This window comes from Eublepharis macularius, chromosome 5, assembly GCF_028583425.1.
Source record: "Eublepharis macularius isolate TG4126 chromosome 5, MPM_Emac_v1.0, whole genome shotgun sequence".
In the NCBI taxonomy this organism is placed as follows: Eukaryota; Metazoa; Chordata; class Lepidosauria; order Squamata; family Eublepharidae; genus Eublepharis; species Eublepharis macularius.
The window spans coordinates 5369464-5396372 of NC_072794.1; the positions used below are offsets into that span (position 1 = coordinate 5369464).

At 48.5% G+C, this 26909-nt stretch overlaps 1 protein-coding gene across 1 annotated transcript in view; it reads right to left on the reverse strand.

Moving 5' to 3' along the window:
- ABCA7 (ATP binding cassette subfamily A member 7) overlaps nt 1–26909 on the reverse strand; it is an 81146-nt gene that overhangs the window by 43616 nt on the left and 10621 nt on the right. The window contains exons 6-20 of the mRNA XM_054979598.1: nt 25896–26084; nt 24649–24852; nt 23827–24064; nt 22105–22244; nt 21596–21716; nt 20266–20348; nt 19653–19867; nt 17778–17960; nt 15967–16189; nt 13211–13432; nt 11468–11672; nt 10759–10878; nt 9023–9194; nt 4942–5073; nt 3514–3653 (exon numbers count right to left, since the gene is read on the reverse strand). Of these exons, the coding sequence (XP_054835573.1) occupies nt 3514–3653; nt 4942–5073; nt 9023–9194; nt 10759–10878; nt 11468–11672; nt 13211–13432; nt 15967–16189; nt 17778–17960; nt 19653–19867; nt 20266–20348; nt 21596–21716; nt 22105–22244; nt 23827–24064; nt 24649–24852; nt 25896–26084 (2587 nt within the window). The remainder of the gene's footprint in view (nt 1–3513; nt 3654–4941; nt 5074–9022; nt 9195–10758; nt 10879–11467; nt 11673–13210; nt 13433–15966; nt 16190–17777; nt 17961–19652; nt 19868–20265; nt 20349–21595; nt 21717–22104; nt 22245–23826; nt 24065–24648; nt 24853–25895; nt 26085–26909) is intronic.

Genomic DNA, 26909 nt, shown 5'->3' on the forward strand with positions numbered 1-26909 from the left:
GACACTTTGGAGGGTAGCTATCTGTATCGCCATCTCTTCAGGAGACAGTCTTTCCCCTGCTCCCATTGCCGAAATTAAATGGATGGCATGAGCCAAACTTTCTTCCATATCCATCAGTTCAGCTTCTAACTGTTGCATTCGACTTGGCCCCGGTTGCTCGCTTATGGAACCTTCATTCGTTGCACTCACCGGGGAAAAGGGACCCCAAGGAGGAGGGTCCCCTTGGACGACTCTCGATCTCGCGGCTAGAATTCCCTTGGCCATACCCGTCACGGCCGAGATGCTGGTATCCACCGCATAGGTGCGACCTTGTATCTGCTCCCAACTTTGTTCAGGGACCTCCGTTGGCTCTTTCCACGGAGCAAGTTCGGAGTAATCCCAACTCAGGGCGCCGCGGCGAGACGTGTCCCCCTCCGTCTGCTCGAACGTCCTGTTCCAATATCGCCATGGTTGGCTGCTGTCTAGCTCCGGGACGGTTCCTAGGCTTCGGCGCCCTTCCATCGAAACTCGTGGATGGAGTCCACCTGCCCGACGCTCTCTGGTTTCTCGGGGTCTGGCTCCCCACTCCGACGGGGTGGGTACCGAAATCAAGGGGAGAGCGGTCGCTTTCGGCCTTGCCCCAAGGTCGGCTTCGGTCTCGTCCCGAGTACTGAGTTCGATGAGAGGCGGGGTGGAAGTGGAGGCTCCGGTTCCGTTCCCGGCTGCTCCCAGCTCCTGGGAGTCTTGGGCTTGCACGGGTTGCACAGGTTGATTGTCGGGAGACGCATACGGATCAAACAAAGGATCCCTGTCCGGGACAACCTTGGATTCCGCTGGGCCCGACTCAGACATGATTGGTAACAAAATGTCAGACTGTGGCTAAATAAGGCACTCACTACAGGGTTCCCTTTAGAAGCAAACACAAGTCCATTGTTTGGAAAAGAAAACTTTACTGCAGAAAAGGTCCATTATAGTCCACTGTCCTGAATAGTAGAATCAGGATGGTACATGATCATTGTTACCAATGAAGAGCAAGCATAAGGTACAGAGTAACAATACCCATCTGGATCAGCCTCCCCCCACAGTTCTCAAAACAACATCTCTCAGTCCTGGGAAGCTGCTCTCCTTCAAGGCCAATGCTTGGTGGAACGGTGTTAGACAAAACAGTCTCCTCCGGTGGGAATGCTGCCTGGGAACTGGTGCACCTGGGAAGAAAACACTCAAACACTAGAAGCATTAGAAAATGGAGTCAGTACAGTTTAGATATACACTGGACCTGACACTGAGTCCCAATGAGAGGCTGACTGACTGCCGGATGCATGGCCAAATCACTCTCCGGGAACAGGTATGAGGGGGTGCTTTTCCCATAAGAAGCTTGGCTTAATTGCTAATCTTCTGCAATCCACTTCTTGCTAATGCAACTTGGTATAAAGAATATGCAGAAAATGCTTAATTTATATTTCAAGGCCAGCCTGCAGTATATGCCATGATGCTGCAAAACACTCCTGGAAATACAAAAGTGGGCACAAAATGCCACTGCCAGGGGACAAAAAGACTGCTTGACTTTCATGGTAAAAGGAAACAGGGACATATCTAGCCCTTATGGATGCAAAGGTGTACTTGAAAGTTAACTACCGTGATTGATGGGGCTGGACTGAAGCAGTTAGTCTGACGACCTTCGCAGACATCTGGACCGAGGTGCTTCAGCGCTGCCGATATTATTGGATTTGTCAGCAGCGTTTGACACAGTTGATTACGATCTTCTGACTCACCGCCTAGCCGATGTGGGGATACGAGGGACTGCCTTACAGTGGCTTGTCTCTTTTCTCCACAGTCGGGGACAGAGGATGGCGCTTGGGGAGAAATTGTCACCCTGTCACCCATTGGTGTGTGGGGTCCCACAGGGGGCAATACTCTCCCCTCTACTGTTTAACATCTATATGCACCTCCTTGCCCAGCTGGTGCGAAGTTTTGGGCTTGGGTGCCATCAATATGCAGATGACACCCAGCTGTATCTGATGATGGACAGCCAGCCCGGCTCAGCCCCAGATGTCCTGGAACATGCATTTGCAGCCGTGACTGATTGGTTGAAACAGAGTCAACTGAAACTGAACCCAACAAAGATGGAGGTCCTGTACTTGAGCCATGGGGGACTGGATTCGGGACTCCGGCTCCTGACCCTCGATGGGGCACAGCTTGTGCCTGTTCCAAGGGTTAAGAGCCTGGGGGTGATCCTAGATGCCTCCCTGAAAATGGAGGCACAGGTCACAGCGGTTGTCAGGTCTTCTTTTTTCCACCTGTGGCAGACCAGACAACTTGTCCCTTACCTGTCTACCTGTGACTTAACTACAGTGATCCAGGCAATGGTCATCTCTAGGTTGGATTACTGTAACTCGCTCTACGCGGGCCTACCCTTGTGCCTGACCCGAAGATTGCAGCTGGTGCAAAATGCAGTGGCGCGCATCATTATGAAAGCACCAAATAGGGTGCATATTACACCAGTATTGCGCGAGCTGCATTGGTTGCCAGTGGAGTATCGGATCAGGTTCAAGGTTTTGGTATTGACCTATAAGGCCCTGTGCGGACTGGGGCCAGCGTACCTGAGGGACCATCTCTCCCCGTATATTCCCCAGAGGACTCTCTGATCAGGAGAAAAGAAATTGCTATCAGTCCCTGGCTCCAAGGAGGCCCACCTGGCCTCGACTAGAGCAAGAGCTTTCTCAGTCCTGGCTCCTACCTGGTGGAACACTCTGTCTACCAAGATCAGGGCCCGGAAGGATCTACTATCTTTCCGCCGGGCCTGTAAGACAGAGTTGTTCCGCCAGGCTTATGGCTGAGGCTGGGCCTCCACTGGCTGGAGGATATAACATCTACTCCCCTCCCTATGAGAGCTGCCCACCACTGTTCTGAAGCTGCTGCCATGTTCAATTGCACTGTTGCACTTTCTGTAATCGCCACCAAGAAAAGAGTGCTGCTATTTTTAATATCTTTCTACAATGTTTTTAATGTTTTATGTTTAATGTTTAATGAAATGTTTTAAGTGTTTTAATGTTGTTATCCGCCCTGAGCCTGCTTGCGGGGAGGGCGGAATATAAATATGATAAAATAAATAAATTAAATAAATAAAGCGGGGCTCTCGATGCCTGGAGAGCTTAAGATATGGAGAAAATCTGAGTCCCACATGATTTATATCATTAATAACAACAACAACAACAACAACAACAACAACAACCGCACTTACATATTGTTCTTCTAGACAGATTAGTGTCCCACTCAAGAGTGGTGAATACTATTGTTTTTATCCCCACAATACAACTGGGGAGCTGGGGTCGAGAGGAGGGGCTTACCCAAGGCCACCTCCTGAGCTTGTGGCAGTAGTGGGATTTGAACCAGTAGAGTGCTGTCTCACAGACCAACCGCTTAACCACTATGCTACAGCATAGCATACAGCAGCTACAGACTTGGGGGACGCTGGGATCTGGTTCCTTAGGAGATGGTTTCTAGTGCCCTGATCTTCCTTGTGCCCAAACTCACCCGATAGGTTCTTGGTCTGTTCCCATCGCTTGTGGGGCAGCCCCACGTCCTGTATTATCTGCTCCGTCTCCTCCTGGACCTGCTGTCCAGAGAGGCCCTTCAGGCGTCCATAAAACCAGATGTGCTCCTCCACAGTCAGGCTAGGAAAAAGGGAGTGGGCAGGGCTGGGTGAATTTGGATGCTCTGCAGAAGACGACTGACTTCTCATTTATTTAGACAGTTTCTGTGCCACCTTCCCGGAGACTTGCTCAAGGCAGCTCAATTCAATATGGGGAGGGCTCTCCCAACCAGAAAAGTTTTATTCAGCCTGTTGGTCTTTCTTTTAATTTTTTTTTAAAGTTCCTGCAAGTATCTTGGGATGGCAAGGCTGTTTGATCACCCCCCCTCCCCCCCAAAAAACCCGAATGGTGCATGGTGGCATGTTTCTGGATCTAGCAAATATATCAACAGCCTGGCATGGAAGGAAAGTGGCGGGGGAGACAGGATCTTTGTCCTGTAGATTGTCTTAAGGATACCAGAGAATAAAGCAGATGGGAATAAGAGTGCCTGCTGATACATTTAGCCTTTGTGTGTGAAAACATGTAGAGGGGAAATCAAGATATGGTTCAGCATAGGGTCAACCTTTAATCTTGGGTCACAGATTCTCAAAAGATTGGAAGGGCAGAGAAAGAGACTGTGATGCCATACTCATGGATCCCAACCCCGTGACAGGCGATAAGGGTCTTGGGCTGGTACCATGTGATGCTGTTAAGCTTGCCAGAAGAGGAAGCCGCAGCTCTCCTCTCTGTCACACAACAGCGCCACCACTGTAGATGGCCAAAGGGTGGTACTGCAACTACGAGCTCAGCACTGCAGGGGTCAAATGAAGCAAGGGGTCAGTAAGGACCTGTGTGACCCTATCAACTTCCTGACCATAGCCAGTTGTGTCCAAGCAGCTCAGGCACAGACTGAGCTGTTCTCAGCTCAAGGAGCTGTTCCAACTCAACTGAGCCTCCTGCCCCTCCCTCTTCTTATAAGCACCAATACATATAACGCCCAGCATTTGCATACACAAACATATCTTCACCTATGTTATCTATTTGCAGCTCTGACAAACAACCCTGTAAGGTAGGTAGGTAGGTACCTTCTGAAAGACCGCTTAGTGAGTCAGTAACAGAGAAGCAGAGAAACCAGGGGCTTTCTGACTCACAGCTCAGCCATAATACTGCACTAGTCCTCATTAACTGAAGAGTAAAAGTTGGGAGAGGAAAAAGAGAGGCTGGCCATCTCCGCTGGGCCACAGAAATGCCACCTGCTTTAAAAATATCTCAGCTTGAAATGTTATCAGCACTAACCACGTCGCCACAAAGGTCACGCCCACCCTGAATTTTCCCCTTCAGCCACCTCTATGGCCACCTCCCATTCCAGGGACTGACCCAGAAGCCTTACATGTCGAAGAGGACGTTGTGCTGAGGACACATGCCCATCGTCTTCCGTATGGCATCCATTTCCGAGCAGATGTCCCTTCCCAGGATGTACGCAGTGCCAGAACTGGGAGGCAGCAGACCGGTCAAGATGGACCTGAGCAGGGCGGGGGGAGGAAAAAGGAAAAAGGAGCTCCAAATTAGCCCTTCACAGCTGCAATGCAATGCTATGCCCCCCCAAAAGGTGTGGAAGGGGTGAGATAAAACAGGGTTGCGCTTACCTGTAGTAACAGTTGTTTGTTGAGGTCTTCTGTGCAGGTACATATGAGACTGCGCATGAGCAGGCTTGTCAGTCAGAGGTTTTCTCTGTAGCTTTAGTACTATAGAGGGGGTGCCTCCTCCCACTGAGCACACACACGGCATTTTCCCATCAAAAACGCTTGCGCTCTGGGTGGGGCGCACCCCAGACCACCAGTTTTTCCTTTGTCACTAGCACACAGCAGGGAAGAGGGGAGGGTATGTGTGCCTGCACAGAAGACCTCGATGAACAACAGTTACAAGTAAGTGCAACCCTATCTTCATTGTTGGTCTTCCTGTGCAGTCCCACATGTGAATTTAGCAAGCACTTGCCCAGGAGGAGGGGTGGCCACTGAAAAATCGACTGCAGAAATGCTTGTCCCGCCGCTGCATCTCTCCTGTTAAACACATCTAGGCGTTGTGTCTCACAAAGGTGTCAGCAGATGCCTACGGTACAGCTTTACAGACATCTTGCAGTGAAATACCCTTTAAGAGTACTGCCGAAGCTGCTTGGGACCTGGTGGAGTGTGCATGGACTTCCATCAGGCAAGGTAAGTTAGATGGTTCACTGCGTAATTTGACAGTTAGTACCACCCACCTGGCCATGGTTTGAGCAGAAGCCTTCTTCCTTTTCTTGGGACCTCATGATGACATACAAAGAGTTGGTCATCTGATCCAATCGGGGCAGTGCAATTCAGGTAAAACTGCAACTCCATTCTCCCATGCGGATTATGCAGTGCCCTTTCTGCCTCCAAAGTGGGTGACGGAAAGAACACTCCTGGGCCATATGGAATTTTCAGACCACTTTAGGGAGAAATCCAAGACTTGGCCTGAGTACCACCTTCTCTGCGTGTATCTTGAGGAAAGGTGGGTTCACTCTCAGGGCTGCTGACTCACTTATCCTCCTTGCAGAGGTAATTGCTATTAAGAATGCCACCTTGAAGGACAGCATCTTTAATGTGTTCAAAGGGTTTACTCATCAATCTAGCCAAAACCCGTTGTAGTGATCATTGTGACACCATCTGAGTAACAAATGGAAACATGCTGTGAAGTCCCTTAAGGAACAGTTTGGAAATAAAGCGGGAGAAGACTGTTTTCCTGTGTGTGAAGCCAACTAGATGCTCCAGGCTGGGACTGACGTTCCAACATGTATCCAACTGACTCCATGCAGAAGGGCTCTCCTCAGTTGATACCCGATGGTGGGGGCATGTCATGCGAGTCCCAGGAAGGACAGGGACTACAGTTCCCATCTAGGTCTCTGAATTGCCAGATCTGAGCGGGGCTGCATGATCTTGCCCTCTTGCTCCGATGAGTAAGCCGACACTGACTTCGAATGTGGGGAAGGAGTGTGTGGGGCCTCCCCTATGTCAACATCACCCGCATCAAGATTAACAATGGGCCTTCAAAGAGGTCCTTCTCTCCTCTTTGAAGCATGTCTCCACTTCAACCCTGCCCTCCTTCTAGGCAACTCTGAAGCCATATCGCTCGGATCCAATGGCCTCAACCTGTGGGTGGTAGGATTCACTGGAGGTGGGGGTCGAAGACTGAACCCTGGCATTTGGCTCCAACGTGTCCCTCAAGGTGGATCTTTGTTGGTTCTAGGGAAATGGTACCAGATTTGAGACGTTTGGCACACTCAGATTTGAACCGGTCTTGGCCATCGGTTCTGGTCAGTGACCTCAGCAAGAGCGGAGGTTTTTGCCACCGGGCTGGTGCTTGCAGACAACGCCCGTTTCCCACCATACTGCCTTGAGCCTGGTGGCTCTTTTTCGGCTTGGGCCATCGGAGTGAAGACCTGGCAGTGCTTGCTTGCATTTACGCTGTGGCCATCCCCCAGACAGAGAAGACAGAGCAAGTGCCCGTCTGTCCTTGTCATTTGCGTCCTGCACTGGGTACATTCCTTTAAAAAGGTTTTATCAGTCATAGCTCAGTCTTTTACTTCATCCTCTTGCTCTCTCCGTTCAGGTGCTGAGATCCATGAGGCAAGAAGGTCTGGTGCAAGGAGAATGGAGGACTCCCTACCAACAATCCTGCTCGGGCGGCGACAAAGAAGGAACTGAGGGTCTGGGGCACACCTCGCCCAGAGCGCAGGCGTTTTCAGTAGTAAAACCCAGCACATGCACTTGAGTGGTGGGGGGGAAGGGCCCTCTCTACAGTACTAAAGCTTCAAAAAACCTCTGGCTAACAAGCCTGCGCATGTGCAGTCCCATGTGGGGCTGCACAGAAAGACCGACAATGAACAAATCAGTTCCAAAATACCAAAAATGGAAAAACATTCTGGGCCATCGAAAGGCCTTGGTATACCCCAAAGGCACAATATTCAGCAATCAGAAAGGAATATACTTAAAATGCAAAAGAGCACAATGATATATTTATTATAAAAACATCACACTATGATAAGATGTGATATGTACAATGAGGAATTTACAGTCTACAAAGACATACAACAACAAAATTACTGCAATGGAACATACGCAATGAAGAATTAACAAGCTACAAAGGACATACAACAGGTCCCTCTCTCCAGACTCTTCCTTCTCGTTTCACCCTGACTTTGGAACTGGCTCAGTATATTTTATTATTCACATTGTTTTGTTCAAAACTCCCAGTTCTATACCCATTGTAGTTCTTTGTACCCTTTCTGCAGTTCTGTACCCATTTTGTTTCCCCACAGTTAGTTTAAGGTTTTGAAGTGATTGAGCACTACTAACCTAGCCCTTTTAAGGCTAAAAGGATTACAAATATATGAAGCTGCTGTACAAAGAACTGGCCCCACTAGCTCAGGGTTGTCTGCAGATTTCCAGAGAGGGTCTTAGGCAGAGAGGGGTCTGTCCTTCCCAGGACCTGAAACTGCTTAGAGCCAAGCGACAAGTGACGAATGACACTCGAACGGCAAGTGAACAGACTCACATGTATTCCTCCCTGTTCACTCGCGCTCCATTCGATCACTACGTTCAAGTGTCATTCATCACTTGCAGCTTGGCCCTTAGCTGGAGATGCCAAGGACTGAACCTGGGACCTTCTGCCTGCAAAGCTGCATGTTGGAATGCTGAGCTACAGACCCAGATCCCAAGGGGGGTGGGAAATCATCAGTAAGAATTATCCGAGATAACAGAAATTTTGTACCATGCTATGCTGAAAGAGCAAGAGGGGGAACCACACCCAAGATGGTCAAGCCGAGTGACAGGAGCACAGTTGCCTCCGCATGCATTGGCATAAACCTGGGGGAAGGGACAGCTGTTCTCTCTCAAGACTGGAAGATAACAAAACCAAGGCCACATTGTTCCAGGAGTTTGCACAAGCTAATTCCCCAGGGTTCAGGTTCTATGCACTCAGCTCCATCCCCATCCCCACAAGAACCAAAGACAACCATGCCAGATCAGACCAAACATCTGACTAGTACAGCATCCCACTAACCACACCGGCCAGCCAGATATTTCCAGCCAAGTTTACCAGCAGAACATGAAGGCACTAAGGGCCAAGCTACAAGTGACGAATGACACTTGAACGGCAAGTGTATTTCTCCCTGTTCACTTGCCCTCCACTCAATCCACTTGCCGTTCAAGTGTCATTCGTCACTTGTAGCTTGGCCCTCAGTCTCCTCTGCTGTTGGTCCCTCTGACATTCTGAGGTAAATTTCTCTTATACATGGAGGTTCCATTTAGCTATTGTGGACAATAGACTTCAAAACTCTGTCTATGTCCCAAAAGAAAAGAGGTAACATCTTTCAAATTCTGTTTATTGTTTTCAAGAAAAGAGGTAACATCTTCAAATGAGGGCTTGCCCAGAATCTTCCAAATCCAACTTACATGGTGGTGGTCTTGCCAGCGCCATTGTGGCCAAGGAAGGATGTTATCTGGCCCTCGTAGAAGTTAAGGCTTAGCCCGTTGACTGCGATCTTGCTGCTGTTGTGGTAAATCTTCACCAGATTGCGGATCGAGACGCCCACCTGTAAGTGGGCAGGAGGCTCCTCCACCAATGCTGTGGGGAGAGCCCAAACGTGTCATTCCCAGCTGTGAGCTTTATGATGACCAAAACAGACAACAGAACACCACCTGGAAATGCGGCACAAGCCAGCATGCATCTCTGCTTATGCAACACAGTTCTCCAGGAGGAGCAGAACACAAACACCCGAAACAGACTGAGCAAGGACATTTTTCATTTTAGAAAGTAACCCAATTGGAAAACATTGACTTTTATGCTTACGCAGCCACAGGGGGTATAGAAAAGTATCTTAGAGCAGTATTTCCCCAAACTGCAGGCCCTGACCAAAAAGTGCATGGCAAAGCCTGTGAGAGCCAGTCTGGGGCTTCTGCAGTTTTATTGATTTGTGCATGTTCGGCTCCCCCACCCACACACCGCAGTATGTCCCTATGCCAAATACGTTTGGACTTGTTGATCACCATGCCAAAAACATTGGGAACGCTGCCTTAGAGTGAGCCAGGCCACAGGCAACACCACACTCTGCGCACATAACTCAGGACGCTGGTAGTTACATCTTCACTCCCACAATATCCCTGAGTACTCTCCCCCTACTTTCTCACTTAAGTGCCAAGGGTCACTCTACACTATTATGGAAAAATCGATGCCCTTGAGGACAGCCATTATGGCAAGCACAAAATCCCACCATCCCACCATCACACAGAGGCTCTGCCCCCACTGGGAGAGGCCTCTTGGGGGTGGAGGCAAGGCACACCTGTGCAGAAGAGCCGCTTCCCTCTGCACACCAAGATGCCTCACATCCCTCTCCGCAAATGGGTTTTTCATGTGCTCATTATGACAAAATAGTAGCGTCCAGTAGCACCTTTAAGACTAACCAACTTTATTGTAGCATAAGCTTTCGAGAACCACAGCTCTCTTCATCAGAGGCATTGTCAGATGCCTCTGATGAAGAGAGCTGTGGTTCTTGAAAGCTTATGCTACAATAAAGTTGCATCTGATAAAGAGAGCTGTGGTTCTCGAAAGCTTATGCTACAATAAAGTTGGTTAATCTTAAAGGTGCTACTGGGCTCTTTACTGTTTTGCAACTACAGACTAACACGGCTAACTCCTTTGGATCTATCATTATGACAAAGGGGCATTCAACAGACTTGCTCCTGAACCAAGGTAACCAGCCTCCAGGTGGGGTTTGGAGGCCTTCCATAATGACAGCTGACCTTTAGACTCCAGAAATCAGATCCCTTGAAGGAAATGGAGACTTCAGAGGGTATACTCCAGGGAACCACATCTCCACTGAGCTCCCTCTCATCTCCAAACTCCTCCTCCTCCACACTCTGCCCCAAATCTCCAGGAGTTTCCTAGCCCAGAGTTGGCAACTCTATCCTGAACCATAGAGAGGAGACTAGAAGGGTTCATCCCTCTCCCTCATCTACTTTGCAAGGTGGTTTCTCCACAAAAGACACACGGAGCAGCCAAGGATGCTCCAGGAGCACGAATCTTTGGAAAAGGGAATACTACTTCACACACACACACACACACACACGTACGCACACAAAAACCGGGCAATCGGCCAATCGAAGAGCAGTGGAACAGAAGCCAGACTTACCTTCTGTGGAGCTGAGAGAATTTGTAGGAAAAGGATGAGGGGAGCCATCAGTGGAGGATTCCTCAAACCAGTAACTCTTCAGGAACGGGAAATTCCAAGGCTTGGGGATCCCATATTGGCCTAAAAATCAGGCCTGCAAGTCAATTCACCTGTTCCCCGATTAACCCCCCTGGGATCAGTGGAAAGAAACAGGCAAGCATTGGACTGCTCTGCTCAGCAAAATCTGAAGCCTTCCTTCGTCTCCAGCAGCTCTTCCTTCCTCTTAAAGGTTAGGGGAAGGATACACCATCACTGGGCGTTTTTTATTCAGAGCCCACAGACAGCAGCCACCATCTGGGTGGAAGAGGCTTTCCCTCTCTGCGGTCTCAAGGGGGAATGCCAAAATGGGACCTGAAACCCCATGTACCTGTACTCCGTAAGCACCCAGAACACTATTTCTTCCCCTTCCAAACAATCGTGTAATCAGATGTCAATTTTAAACAATTACTATAATGAATCTGCCAAGACTGCATGACAGTAAATAGAAGGAGGAGTAGAGTGGGCAATGGAAAGTTCAAATTCCCACCCGGACATGAGGATCTGGGCACAGAAAAGCCACAGGATTTGGTGCTGGCTATAAAACTTGGCTTCAGTGGTTTGGGGAATCCACAGCATAAGTGGAAACAATACGCCAACGGACATCGATCCTGGAGGCCTGCGAACGGCTTACCCGGAAACACGCCTTCGATGTACCATGTGGCCAGGCCATAGAGCAGCGCATCCAAGAGAAGCAGCCCCACAGATGTGGCAAATGTGTAACGGTCCCCTTCCACAGGGCTGGAGTTGAGGTTGTGCCACTGAACACCCACGCCTTGCTCCTCATAAAGGGAGAAATACTCGCAGCCGAAGCCGAACGCCACGGGGGACATGAGGCTCTGGTGGATGGGAGGGAAGGAGGAGAGGAAAGAACCAGAAGTTGGAGGTGGCACAGATGGGTAGTGTAGCACGATAGCTAATTTAAGGAGCTGTGATCTGGGAAGCTCCCAACTTAAATCCCACTGCAGCCAAAGCTCACTAGATGGCCTTGGGCAAGTCTCTCTCCATGTCAGCAATTAGCAGCCTACCTAACTGGGTCATTGGAAGTATTGCAACAAGCACATGTATTTACAACAGTCTGACATGCTGAAAGCGCTGTTCATACACTAAGCCCATATTATTATTGCTCCAGAGGAGTTAGCACTGTTAGTCTGTAGCTGCAAAAAAGGAAAGAGTCCAGTAGCACCTTTAAGACTAATCAACTTTGTTGTAGCATAAGCTTTCGAGAACCACAGCTCTCTTCGTCAGATGCATCGTCAGATAATTCTCACCCCTCCAGCAAAACATGCAAATTAGAAATGATTATGCAAGAGATACTTTTAGATGGGCAGCCACTTTGGTCTGCAGTAGAAGAGCAGGATTTGGTCCAGTGGCATGTTAGAGACTAACAAAATTTTCAGGTAGGGTTGTCAGTCCCCCGTCCCCACCCTGCACCCCCACCCCCATTTACCTGGCCAGCAGAGAAGGCATGGGCCTCCTGGGGGTGTGCTCCTGGGTGGTGCAGCGCACTCCTGGAGGATGCAGTGCGCTCCGACAGGCCCGATCCAGGTCCGATCCAGCTCAATCCGGCCCTGGATTGGGACTGAATCAAGCCCGGATCAGGCCGCTGTGGAGCACGGGAGCACTCCCGCACTCTGCTGTGGCCTCTTTCCGGGCTGATTCGGACGTGATCCAGCCTGATTTGGGCCCAACTCGGCCCGAAACAGGCTTGATTCTGCCCCCGCATGGAGCGCAGAAGTGCCCCTGGGAGCGGCCAAGGACTGTGCAATGATGTCACTTCCCAGAAGTGACATCATCACGCAGGCCTGGGAGACTCTCACGCTTTGTGCGCACGACAGACAACAGAACAGGTAGATGCCAGGGCCCTCACCTCCCGCTGGGCGGACAGGAGGACCTGGCAACCCTATTTTCAGGGTGTGAACCTTCCAGAGGCAGAGCAACCTTCTTGAGTCATAAGAGCCCCTGGTCATGAAGCGCTTTTAAGGTGAGTACCTCTCATGTCTGAAGAAGGGAGCTTTGCCTCTCAAAAGCTTACACCATGAAAATCTTGTGGGTCTCTCAGGTGCCACAGGACTCAAATCCTGCTGAATAGATACTAACTTTAGTTTTCCTAATTTGCATTTTTTGCAGGGATTCCATACCTGGGATAGCTTCTCACCCATCCTCAGGGCTGGCAAAATAAGCAAAGAGAAAAGGATCGGGCAGATTTGATCTTTTTGCACGATTCATGCAATTTGCTTTTAACAGGCATCTCTTGGTGCAGAATCTGGATTTTCAGGGTGGCAGAGCAGAATGAGGGCTGAAGGGAAATGTTAGAAGGAGGATTTAAGGAAGGAAAACTATGCCCAGTACCAAGAACAAGGGGAAACATCCTTACCACGAACAGCCGCAGAGGAAAGGTAATGTGGTCACGCCAAGCCACACACAACACGTAAGGCAGATAGAAGGAGAAGTAGATGATGCCCCCACAAGCTGAGGCCAGGTTGGCGCGGGAGAAGAAGGTGCTGATGAGAAAGCACTGGGAGATGGTGGCCACTGCGAATGTGGCCAGGAAGAGGAAGACCACGGCAGGGTCACTGTACGGCAGGATGTCTCCTCGCTGGAGAGAAAACAGGAGAGCGCATCATGCGCTGATGTGTACGCAGGCTGCAATCCCATACAGAAGAAAAAAGAGAACCCCTCTGACCAAAGTCAAGCGGAGGCTGCAATCCCAGGCAAATGATCAAAGAGGCAACATTTTGCACCCAGTACCCATTTTGCACCCATCTAATCAACAGCGCATCCTGGTCTCCATTTCAATAAATGGACACGAGTACGAAGAGTAGGGCAACGGCCCCAAACTTCACCCTGCTCTCTTTTTCCCTCCTGTCTCCCCTCCCTTTTTCGGTTCTCAACGGGTGATTCCGCACGAATGGTTTTCCCTGCTTCAGCTTCTAAATGACCTCGATTTTTTCTTGTGTTTCCACACGTGGGAAGGCAATCCTAGCAGCAGATTCGAAGTCACTGCACGTTTTGTCCGTTTTTTTCCATCCTGCTTTCCCCCGACTTATTTGTCCATGCGCAGCAGATTAGGGATTTTAATCATGCGGAATTCTTTATCCGATGTTCTCCCCACCCTTGCCCTTTTCTCTTGCCCTTCGAATCAACTTAATTTGATTGGCCAATCATGTTTTCTAAGCTACACCCACTATCCTTTCCCTTCCCCTCTTTTTTTTTTAAATGTAAAAAAACGTTGCAACGTTTCTACAAATCTATGCAGAAACATATCCTGTGTCACATGACAACAGCTGACCAATAATGGGTCCATTTTACAACATGCCAAATTTGTTACTTGTTGCTCGCTGACAGCTGACAGCTTCTGAGGTAGAGTGAAAGTGTGATGGAGGGACTTCAGCGTTCAACTAGTGGTCTAGGCATTTCATGGAGGAAGAAAGAGACCGTCCTCAACACAACACCTATCACTAAACCACACTGCTCACGAAGAAAGCGGGAAAGATAGATGCGGGGTCATTGGTAACAATTTTCCCTCCAAATGTCAATAGCCAATACTCTTCCACAATATCGGCGGGAAGTGCTCTGGCCTATCCAATATGTTTATTTGATGCAACGTTTACGTGTAGCAATGTTTTTTTGTGAGAATTTTTTTTCTAATGCGTTGGTTTGATGCAACGTTTATGTGTAGCAACGTTTTTTGGGGGGGGATTTTAAAAAAATGAACATGTGCATCATTCGACACCTCCCCCGGAAAAAGCGATGAGGAATCGATTTTTATCCTGTCAAAGATTCCGCATGATGGACTTTGAGCCGATGAAATGTGCGAAACAAATGCCTAATGTGGAATCGGGGAGAAGTGGATTTGTAGGACTCCATCGCGGCATGACTGCTCAGAAAGTCCGATCAAAATTGATCATGCGGAATCCCCCAACATCCAGCCTAACAAAGAGTTCTAGAGAATGCAAACGCTTGCACCTTGCTTTGTGACAATGCATTTTCTGAATTATTTAAAATAATAATTATATAATCAATTATATAAGTAAATAATTTCATGTGAAATACTTATATCCTTATATCTAACATATATATAATAAAAATACAGATATTCTCTCGAGTATACCAGGATACAAGGTGGATAAATTATTAAAAAACAATTTAATAAAAGACATTTAAATAACACATTAAAAACAGCTTATGCCCAACCAGCAGAATATTTCCCCCTCTGCCCAGGCTCAAGGTGCCCCAAAAGTATTCCAGAAGAGCACTGGTTTGCCTCCTTGCCAGAAAGCCAAAATGGCAGGAGCCCTTTTGACCCCTTCGAGGAGGCTGTTCTAGAGACACGAGGCGGCCACAGCCAAGACTCGAGCCCAGATTGTTTCCAGACTGTGCTTGAGCCAAGGAGGATACTGACAGTAGACCTCATTGGGAAGAATGATGTCTCCACATAGGCACTTGCCAGGAGAGGCGATCCTTCAAGTATGAGGGCCGCTGGTTATGAAGAGCTTTACAGGTGAGCACCCGCACTTTAAATCGGACCCTCTCCCATCTCCGGCTCATGGCCTCTGCTGCCACTCTTCATTCTACTGGGAACAAAAATGGGGATGGATTTATGTTACGTGACATCACTACACCACTTCCAGTTCTACCTGGAAGTGATTTCATAGTGCTCTAGGCATTCCCAGATATCTATGGTAAAAACCATAGAGATTTAGGGAAGTCTTACAGTGCTGTGATGTCACTTCTGGGTGCAATAAGAAGTGACATCATGACATTGCATGACATTGCTTCATCCCCCATTTTTGCTCCCAGCAGAAGTTTGGTGCCCACCTCCAAGTAAGGGAAAGGGGCAGCGCCACCAAGTGGAGTCTTGTGATGGCTGCAGGGTTTTTCCAACCTCCTGGGATCCGAGAGAACAGGCCTTGCGAGTAAGGTCCTTCACAGGGTCTATGAGACCCCGTAATTTCCACGGCCTTTACAGGCAGCTGTCCTTTTATGACCAAGCATGTGTGCCACAAACTTTTTTGTATTATGTTGTAGTTCACACACATCAGTTGACTTTTTAATGATGACATAACTGGGGTCTGCTCAACTCAAGAGCACAGGCTGGTGATGTGTTACTCACAAGTTAAGATGACCCACCTTGAGGATGAGAACAAGCAATGAGGCGCTGATGAGGAAAGGGATCACGCTGCTGAGGAACCAGCTGAGCCAGAGGGTGGCGCTCTTCAGCCCCATAATCTTCATGGTCTCTTTCAGGCGAGCTTCCTTTTCATGGACCACGCCTTTGATGATCATGGCCACCGAGTAGATCCAAGCCAGCGTCATGAAGAGAGGCAGAGAGCGGTTTAAGACACGCAGGAAGCTGGGGGTGGGATGGAGAGAGAACCAAAACCCACACTTGTTGATTAAACCTCCAAAGCGAGGAGCAGTGTCCCATAATTCTGACATTGCTGCTGATCAATGATCCCACTGCAGCTTCCCCATCCAGGCTGGTTAGAGGGAACACAAAAGCCTGCTATTCACTGACTGGATGTGGCTGTAGCTCCTGGGGGCCCTAAGCAACACACCCACTCCAGCCATTCTCCTTCTCCCCCAGTCTGGCACCTCCCCCCATCTGCACAAAGCAAGCAACTTGATTCCCATCTTGGGTGCGCAAGCCGTACAGTTGCTGCTTATTCAGCCAGCTGTCTTCCTTGGGCGGCAGCTGCCAATCCCATTCCCCATCAGTGCCCACTGCTCAGAAAGAAAGGGCAGGTAATGACATTATGGATTGCAAATGGCCCTTAGAGGCTGCATACCAGAATTGACCCCCAATGGCAGCCTTGGGCATGAAGTCAACTCCCAAATTTCTCTTCCAACCCTGCAGATGGAACACGTAATCCCCAGTAAATCCAAAACTCATCTTATGAGATTCCTCAACAGCTCAGCCTTTCGCTGTGGGCATCCTCTTCCAAGATCCTGGCTTGCCACTAGATCTTAGGTTGTTACTACAAAGTAATCCCTCTACCCGGTAATTAACTGCCCAGCCCCCATGCAGACAACAAAAGCTGTACAATGGGAAACACCAGGGCTTTTTTTCAGCTGGAACGTGGTGGAATGGACTTCCGGAACCTCTTGAAAATGGTCACATGGCTGGTGGCCCCGCCCCCTGATCTCCAGACAGAGGGGAGTTGAGATTGCCCTACCCGCCGCTGAGCGGCGCGTAGGGCAATCTAAACTCCCCTCTGTCTGGAGATCAGGGGGCGGGGCCACCAGCCATGTGACCATTTTCTCCGAGGGCAACCCACTGAGTTCCACCACCTCTTTTCCCAGAAAAAAAGCCCTGGGGAACACTGACCACCAAGGTAAGGCTCTCTTAGCTATTCAGATAGACAGGAAAATGTGACAATGGCCGTTTTCACACGACACTGTCGTTCCCTGGAGCTTGGCGTGATGTTCCGTGGCCAGTAAGCAGTGTAAAAACAGCCTCTGTAAACTAACTGAATGAAACAAACAAAATCTTTTAAATGGCCTAAGGACTGAGCATGTTCTAGGAGACACAGAATGTAAAGAGCAGCTGAGAATCAGAGGAGGGGGAAAGGGGAAGGAGAAATCTCCCCGCTCAACCCCCAAGAGCTTCTGAAAGTCCAGAGGGAAAGATTTGGAGAGAAAGGACAGGAATTCCAAATCGTTCCCCCAGCCCTTGTGACTCCTTACAGGCCTCTGGGTATCACAAGATGGCTTCCCAGGTGAGAGATGCCGAAACTGGCCAGAGAACAGGATGTGTCTTAGGAGAAGAGGTGGGGAGGCTGCAGACGGGAGGGAACAAGGGGCAGGCATGGCAGAGAAAAAGCTTCATACACCCTCAGGTGCCCAAAAGATGGAGGGACAACTGCCCTTGATTGCTGGTCTTTAGATTTCTTGGTGTATTTCTGATGCCTGCAAGGACCAGAAAACGAGTAGTGACTCACACATCATCAACAAAGCAGGGATAAGGCATCTGCTGCACATAGATGCCAGTGTGACGTGGCGATGGCGTCCCTGCGAGAACCTGCACCACTGCCTGTTCCACAAGGTCCTGCACGTAGACAAAGCCACCCCAGACATACCGCAAGTCTTCAAAGGGATCGGCAGCCGGCCCTGGATCCCAAAACCTGAATGGGGCACAAGCAGGAAAGAGTGAGATGCCGGGCAACGGCACTCAGGGTCACACTACAAGTGACGAATGATACTTGCCTGGCAAGTGAACAGACTCGCGTGTTTTCCTGTTCACTTGCCATTCACTTGAGCTCCATCTGATCAAGTGGAGGGCAAGTAGAGGGCAAGTGAACAGGAAGGAATACACGTGAGTCTGTTCACTTGCCAGGCAAGTGTCATTCGTCACTTGTAGTGCAACCCTCAGGCTCTAAAGAATAAGACACGGAACAACCCAGGTGGGCCCTTTAAACTTGCAGAAGGTTCCCAGTCAGCCTCTGTCCCAGGAGGAGCTGGAAACAAGCTGAGCAGCATGGGTGAACTACGTACTGCAGCAATGCCTACAGGCAGACGCTCGCCAATCAGCTGATGTCACAGGACAGAAAACAAACTCTTCCTCCTCAGACAGAGAGATCAAAGACTCAGATGAGGAGGAGCCTGGTTGCCTGACACCACCACAGAAGGAGGCAGCTGAGACATTTCCAGGAATCCCCTTTGATGGACCTGAGGAACCCCAGAGCATGAGCCAACTCTCTCGCCCTGGGATACCACCCTGCCTTCTAACTCAGACTCTGAACCCTCCACCTAAGGCCCACACTCCCCAGGAGTTGTTTGAAGAAGGGGAAAGCATTGACACCAGTTCCAGATGAAGACCTGGAAGTGACATCATACTGCTCTAGGAGTCCCACCTAAACTCTATGGTAAGTACCACAGAAACTGGGTCAGCACTGCCAGTTGTATTTGCTCCCTCCCTGCTTTCTTCCCACTGCTCATAGGAGTGAAGCCAGGCAAAGGAGAACAGGGTGGGAGTTTCCCTGCCTTCAGCAGACACCTGGCAACTCTAACTCCACCCCAGAGCACACTGCAGCATCTGAGGTTTCTCCTCAAGTGACCCCTCAAGCTGTGAACTGCCCCAGCCCTGTTATAGTACTAACCATCATAACTAGTTGTGGCACTTTTAAGAACTATTAGCCTGCTCCTGGAGGGGGCAGGGACTGCATCTCCACCTCCTTGCAGGAGTATTTAAGGCCTTAGATCACCCTCAGCCTTTGCTGGAAAGATATCTGAGCTGTTAGCTCCCGGTCCAGTCACTTCACTCCTGCCTGGTCTCTCAGACTTCAGCTTCCAGTGGGATATTTGGTCCCACGCCACCCGGAGCACTGTTGCTGCCACGGGCTGCGTTTGAGCCAAGTGGCCTTTCCTTCAGTGTAGGGGAGGCTCAGCTTACTCCAGAGCTGTTCTAATTTCCCAATCTGCCCTTTGGCTGTTTCTGAGTGTGCTGAGACCTCACCAGCCATTACATCCATACTTTCCAAGCAAAATAGTAAGGAGTCCAGTAGCACCTTTAAGACTAACAGATTTTATTGTAGCATAAGCTTTTGAGAGCCACAGCTCTCTTCATCAGATGCATCGCGACAATAAAATTTGATAGTCTTAAAGGTGCTACTGGACTCTTTACTATTTTGCAGCAACAGACTGATGCAGCTAACTCCTCTGACATGTTCCAAGTGACTTTCTTGGTCTTCAGAAGCAAAACCCAGCTGTTGCTGGCCCTAAAATCTACATCTCTCTTGTGTCAGAATGGAGTAGTCATCTCCACTTTCAGTCAAGAAGAAAATCAAGAGCCTCAAGTATTCCAGGCCTGGCCACACCTGTCCTTGATCTTGTTGGTGCGGGTGACGTCATCAATGTCCATGCGGATCTTGAAGTGGACACGGGTCGGCAAGTCCAGGCCAAGCTTGCTTTGGTTATCTGGCGGCAGGAACACAACTCCAGCCCAAAACCGGCGATCCTCCAGCAGCTGCAAGGCTCGCAATATGAGGTGCTCTTCAGAAGCCACGGCCTCGATCTTATCCAGTGAGACACACTAGGGACAAGGATAGGGTTGCCAGCTCCAGGTTGGGAAATTCCTAGAGATTTGAGGGATGAAGCCTGGAGAAGGCTGGCTTTGGAAAGGAAAGGACCTCAGCATAAGATAATTCCAGAGTCCCCCTCCAAAGCAGCCATTTTCTCCAGGTGAACAGATCTCTATGACCTGGAGATCAGTTGTAATTCTGGGAGATCTCCAGCCACTACCTGGAGGCTGGCAACCCTAGACAAGGGGTTACAGTCACCCTAGGTGTGTACAATGAATGCACACCTGTTCTCCAGGATCCTGTTCCCACCACACCACAATGTGTGCTCAAATTTGTTTGGAGTACTGGTAAAGATCTACTGAAGGAGGATATTGGGGAGAGGAGACACAACTCGTGACCCCAAACACACCTCGATAAATTGAGACAAGGTGCCAATAATCTCATCCACATCAGCATAGGCCTTGCGCCAAGTGTAAGCCTGACCCTCTGAGTCTGCCAACAGAAATTCCCTCAGAGTCGACACATTCCAGAAAGTTCCATTGAGGCGCTGCTCCAGAAGATGGACTACCCCAGGAGTTTCTAGCAGGTTCTGTGGAAATAAACAAAGGGGTTTCAAATATCTAGGCTGGGCCATTAACTGTGGGATGTTCTTTAGCCAGCATCAAACTTCTTGTTTCAAGTGCCAGATTTAAAAGTCGTAAACTTATCCAGGCTTTTAAAGCTGTTTTTAAAAATGTTTTTTAAAAAACTATTGTGATCATCAGTGTGTATTTCAGCATTTTTTTTAAACTGAGGTGATTTTTTTAAAAAAACTGCTTTTAAAAATAAATGGTAACCTTTTTACGTTCGTATCTTTTGTCACTGCTGCAGAAGCTTTTTATGCTGAGGAATCTCTGTCACTGCTGGATGCCAACTACTTTGAATTATTGGTATTTTCATTAGTTTCTCTATCTGTTTTAGATGGCCTGGCAAGCCATTTCTCAGAGCCTCTGGGTGGAGAAAACAGTTAATTATCTACATCATTAATTTTTGGGGGGGGGAGGGGGTGTTGCTGCATTGAACAGAGCAGAGGTTGGCAGTGTCTCTAAGATCTGCAAGCACACCTGCAGCTTGAGCTCTGTAAAACACTGATTTAAAACCCAACCAATGTATAGCCTCTGTTTCCTGGATCCAAGGGCATAAAGTTAGTTGAGATCAATTCAACAACCTTTCTCAAGCTGTAACACGGGCATTAGGAGTTCATAATTCCTTTTTTTTAAGCTACTCAGCTCTGGGCGGGACCTTAGTAGCCCCCAATTTTAATACAGCACACCCGCGCCACAGAATAGCAGATCAACAGATGCTCACATCTTCATACAAATGCCTGAAAAATTCAGGATGGCTGCGGGCTTTGTTTGGACAAGCCCTACAAATATTCTTGACCAACTGGCAGCATCATTTGGAAGACCAGCTCACTAAGTGGTTACAGGGATACTTGGATAAATGGTCATCCAATCCATCATAGAAGGGGTGGGGGAAGCTGCCAGAGATCTCAAGCAATCCTCTCCAAGGCCAATGGAAACCTTTGTGCACCCACTGAACATCTCTTGTTCTAAAGTCAGCACTGATAAAAGGAATAAATTGGCTGCATTTTTAAAAATACATGCAATTCTGCAAATTCGCACCCCTAAATCACATCCCAATTCTTGTCCCTCCGTGCTGCAAAGGCCTAAGGCACACCAAGTGTCAGAAGAAGAGACAGACCTGAAGATCTGCAACTTCGAGGCTGGTGTTCATGAAGGTATAGATCTGGGGACCGAGATCCTGCCAAGCCCCCCTTACTTCACGCAGTACAGCCAGGTTCTGGAAAGTCCGGTTTACCTAAAATCAATGGATGCAGTTGCCATAAACACGAATCTTGATCAGGCCAAAGAGCCACAGAGTCTAACCAGATACTCTAGAAAATGGGGCATGAGGGCTGAGACACCCGCCTTTGTGCTTTGCCCCCAGCACCTGATATACAGAGACAGACTGCCTCTGAACCTGGAAGCTCAACTGAGCTATCTTCCATGGTAGTTCTCCATCTTCGATGTGCATGAGAACCCCAACAGAACTACACTGAATCCTTGGTGTCAAATGTGCACCATCTTTAACATGTCTACCCCAAGGGTGATCCTCCATCCTGATTCCCACCAGAAGGTCCCCCTCCACACACATACACATTTCCAGGAGATGGCTATATCCCCCAAAAGGGACTTTTCCGTCTCACCTCAGCCATGACCTTCTGTGTAGCTGGTGTAGGAGGAGTGTATAAAATCTTGCCGATAAAAAGGGGTTTGATGCCTTGCCATAAAATGCGGGACAGAGGGTTGGATTCCAAGTTTCTGATCAAATTTTTGCAGTAGGGGCCTGAGAAATGCAGCAAAAGAAGAGAAAGAGACATTCAGTTCTCCCTACTCCCCAAAAATTCCTCTTTTGGGAAAAAATAACAGTACCTATCCATCTCCAAAAGCCAAAGACATCACTGTGCACAAGTATGAGTTAGGAATTCAAATATTTTACATTGTTTTTAAAAAAAATCTAAATTCTGCAGTCCATATAATTTACACAAAGTGCTTGATCTGCATAATTTATTCTGGTTTCAGTACAGCAGGGGTCCCAAACATGGTGTCTATGGTTACCATGGCACCCACCAACACCTTTACTGATGCCCGCCAAGTGTTTATAGAAAGTGGACAAAGCAAAAGTGTCTTTTGCCCAGCAGGGCTTCAGATTGGCCACTGGAGATCTGATTGGCTGTGCAGATTTTTAAAAACTTTGCTTTGGCAGCAGCTACCACTATAACATAAGGAACTTCAATATGTCACCAAAGGTAAGCTGTCTGTGTGTGCAAAAAATACTGTAAAATAATATGTGAATTTAAAAAGAAATCCTATTGAACAGAGCTTCAACCTAAAATGTTGAAGATTTATTATTAGAGTTATGCATAACCACACTCTCTGACATTTTGTGGCCGGCTCTGCCTCCTGCAACAGACATTTTGTGGCTGCACCCGCCACCCTGAACCAGAATTCCAAAGAGGCCTAGCCAAGCTACAAGTGATGAATGACATTTGCCTGGCAAGTGAACAGACTCACGTGTATTCCTCCCTGTTCACTTGCCATTCACTTGTGCTCCATTAGATCAAGTGGAGAGCAAGTGAATGGCAAGTGAACAGGGAGGAATACACGTGAGTCTGTTCACTTGCCGGGCAGGTGTCATTCATCACTTGTAGCTTGGCTCTAGGTTCAAAAAGGTTGGGGATGCCTGTGATAGAAAGTGATTGTCACCAAGCCCTAGAAATCTTCCTCCACCATTCCTCAGCCTTCTGACAAGCACAAGGATTAGAAATGGGCCTTTAAAAAAAAAAATCAGAAATCTTCAGGAGGCCAAAGTCTGTGTTTTTTCTTTACTCTTGTGGTATTAAAAAGTTGTGGCCTTTCTGATACACATAAAGGAGTTGGATGCTTGGAACGAATCCTACTTCCTTTGTCCCAGTATTCTGAATTTAAATTTATGAAGAGTTCTAAGCTTCAAGGTTCTACTCCTTGCAGAACATGGGAATTTGTCCTCACTACATGATGTCAGGAGGACCCAGCTTCAAACATGTTGGCTTTCCCAGAGTTAATTATAGCTTGGCATTTCACATCCACTGGCACAAACCCACGAGTTTGCAAACCACAACTGCAAGGGAGCACAGTTCCCAGACTGCAGAAATTCTGACCAGGAAATTCAACAGGTAGAGCATGGATGCATGAAACCCTAAATACAAATGTGCAGGGGGGTGGATGGGTGCCAAATCCCCTTGTGAAGCCATCTAAACTTAATGGCCATAACTGTATCCTGTGGAATATTTAATCAACACTTCCTTGGGTTCGAGACCCAATGTCAACAGAGGCACTGAAGGGTCCGGACATCCTACAGTCCTCCAGGACAAGTTTTTCGCACTCACTCGTGGCATTGCCCAAGGAGGCAGACTTCTGCTCAGATCCGTTGCGGCTGAGAAAGCTCTTGAGGTCATTGTCTTCGTACCAATTGAGGGACGGGATCTTCAGGTCACCCCCTTCCGGGTGGCCACACACAATGCGAGACACGGTTTCAAACGCTCCTTGAGGGGAAGACGTAGAGCCCCCTCCAGACAGATTCTGCAACGCCTCACGGAATTCCACAAAGCTGGTCATTGAGGAGACCTGGGACACAGGAAACTGTGCTGGAAGCTTCTAGAAGCAATTCCTCATTGGCTCTATCCCCCATCCCAGCACCCAGAAGTATCCATCATTTACCTAAAGGCTGAGGCTGTTTTCCATGCCAGCCCTGGCTTATTCAATGTAATAATCTAAACAAGGCTTGACACTGAACATGTGCAAAAAACTTCCTCTCCCTTCCATTCCCCAATTATTATTTCATTGTACACGTGACCCCTTCGTCCCAGGAGCTCAGGGTAGTCCACAGGGTTCTCCCTGCCTGCATATTATCCTCACAACAGTCATGTGAGGTAGGCTAGATCTGGGCCACACCCACACCTCACTGGATATCTCACTTTCATGGCGCTATAGCAGTCATTTGCACCTGGGTTTTCCTGCATTGCCAAGCCAATCCAATTGCAAATGACCACTGGAGGGCAGCAATGGCATAATATCCCATGAGAGGCAGATGCAGCCCTGGACACGGCAACCAACTCCGATGGAGATTTGAATCTGGGTCCTGCACTCTAACTACTGCACCCCATTGGCTCTTAGCAAGAGCCGGAACGCTACACAAGCAGGCACGTTACCTCTTTCATGAGCGATTCAGTGCCCCGCAGGAAGTCACGCAGGGACTCGACAGGGTCTGTGGTGTCATCTGATCCAGAGCTCAGGTGCTCCTGTTGAGGGGAGAGGAGGGCAGCCTGAAACCCCGGCGAGCCCCTGCTGGTCAGAGGAGGCTCTGCAGAGCCAGAGGGGCCAGGGGTCTGCTTCACGGGGTTTTCCAGGGAAGCCTGAGACACAATGAAGGAAGCGGCCATAAGCAAACCAGCGTCTTTTTTAAAAGGAAAGGCCGTCTCAGCAGGGATGCTACTCAATTACACAGCGCTGCCACGGGCAACACAAGAAGCCCCGGGTTGTTTCTACATCTCCCTTCCATGAATCGAAACAGCAAAGCTTTAGTTTGGCACCAGAGTTTTGGCACCAAAGTTTTGGTGCCAAAGCTTTATTTTGATGCCAAAATTTGCCCCTTAAACGATGCCAATTTTGATTTTTTGCATCCATTTCCTTTGAAGTGGCATAGAACTGGTGTAGAAACAGCATCGAAAGAAACGAATCAAACCCTCCCCCCTCAGTTTATCAGTGTTAATTAATAAGGTTGTTTTTTTATCGCACTTTCACATATTCACAATGATTTATACACATGAGTTTATCATAATATTCCCAACGATCCGTATTGAAGGAGGGCAAAAAGAGAGCGGCTCGCCTAAATTCACCTGCCAGGGTCAAAAATGCAAACCAGAGACTTAGCAGTTGCACACCATCCCAAAACATAAGGCAAAATTTCAGCTTTCTACCTCTTTAAAATATGAGACAAGCTTTCACAAATAGAGACCGGAACTGAAACCGTTAAAAGAGTGACAGATCACAGAGAGTCATGTCAGTTGTGCAAATCCTTGCATGATTTCTGCAACCGGTGCCTAGTCTACCCAGGGCCAGTTCTAACTCCCCACCCCCACCCCGCTCCCAGACCCCAGGTCTACCCTCTGGAGACCAGGTCTTCCCAGCTGGCCCCTGCTGGTGTCCAGATCTACCACCACAGGAGGCAATAGGTAGACCAGAGCTCTGGGGAAGTTGGAAGGGTGGTGGATTCACCAAGCTGGGCCAGGCCATGGTTCCAAGAGGCCAGCCAGGATTCTGACCTCATCCCAGTCCCTGAAACAGCCCTTGGAAACCGTCCTGCCTCTTCGGCATGCAAAGCAAATACTACCATGATTTTCTGCCTCAGTTTGTACAACAAACCGTTTAGATACACTCGTGCCCTTGCTCCACATACTGCAAATATTTTGATCCAGTCTATCTGGGAGAGGAAGCTGCGTTCCATGGCCTGAAGAGTGGGGAGAGGCAAAGCACAGAGCCCCTTCCGCAGGTCCTCAGCCGCCCCCGTTTCCTTCACTGTCAGAAACTCTGTGAAAACTGACGCATCGCAAAGTATCTCCTTCAAGGACAAGCCAGCAGGAGAGAACTGGAAGGAAAGAAATCAAGTAGTTAGTCAAGGACAAAAGCAGGTTTGGAAAATGTGAAGATTGTACAAAGATTGCACAGGCGAATCTCAAATTATATTTAGCAGGCTAAAAGAGCGTCTGATTTTATCTGATGATCTGCACTCAGGCTACTCTTATTTGCTACTCTGCTGTAGCACCACAGCAGGGCTTTTTTCTGGGAGAAGAGGTGGTAGAACTCTCTATTACTTTATGTGTGCACGCAAAGCGCTCACGCGCGCTCCCAAAAAGACGCAATGGTGTTACTTCCAGGAAGCGACATCACTTCCAGAAGTGGCACCACTCCCGGAAGTGATGTCATCGCGCAGGGCACAGCCATCCCAGAGCGCTCCCTCGAGTTGGGCCTGTTCGTCTCCCCACCCCTTACCTGGCAGCAATGTTTCCTCTAAGCAGTGCAGTGTTGTGAGCCAGAAATCTACTTTGTGAGCAGCAACTTGCAAGTTTTGAGCACGCCTTTTCCAAAACCAGAATCCATTTTGAAGGCTTTTGAATTAGATTGTCTGAAGCATTGGTATTTGGTGCCATCAATATGTTGTTGAAACCCACTTATGCATGTGGTTCTCAAAAGCTTATGCCTCAATACAGTTGGTTAGTCTTAAAGGTGCTAGTGGACTTTTTACGATTTTGCAACTACAGACTAACACAGTTAACTCCTCTTGATATTAAAGAGTGCATCTGTAATATATGGAGTTCACTTGCAATGTGAAGTGGAAACTGCTAGAGGGTATTAGGGACTTTAAAAATGATTAGAGAAATGTGTGGAAGAAAGATCTATTCACAGTTATTTT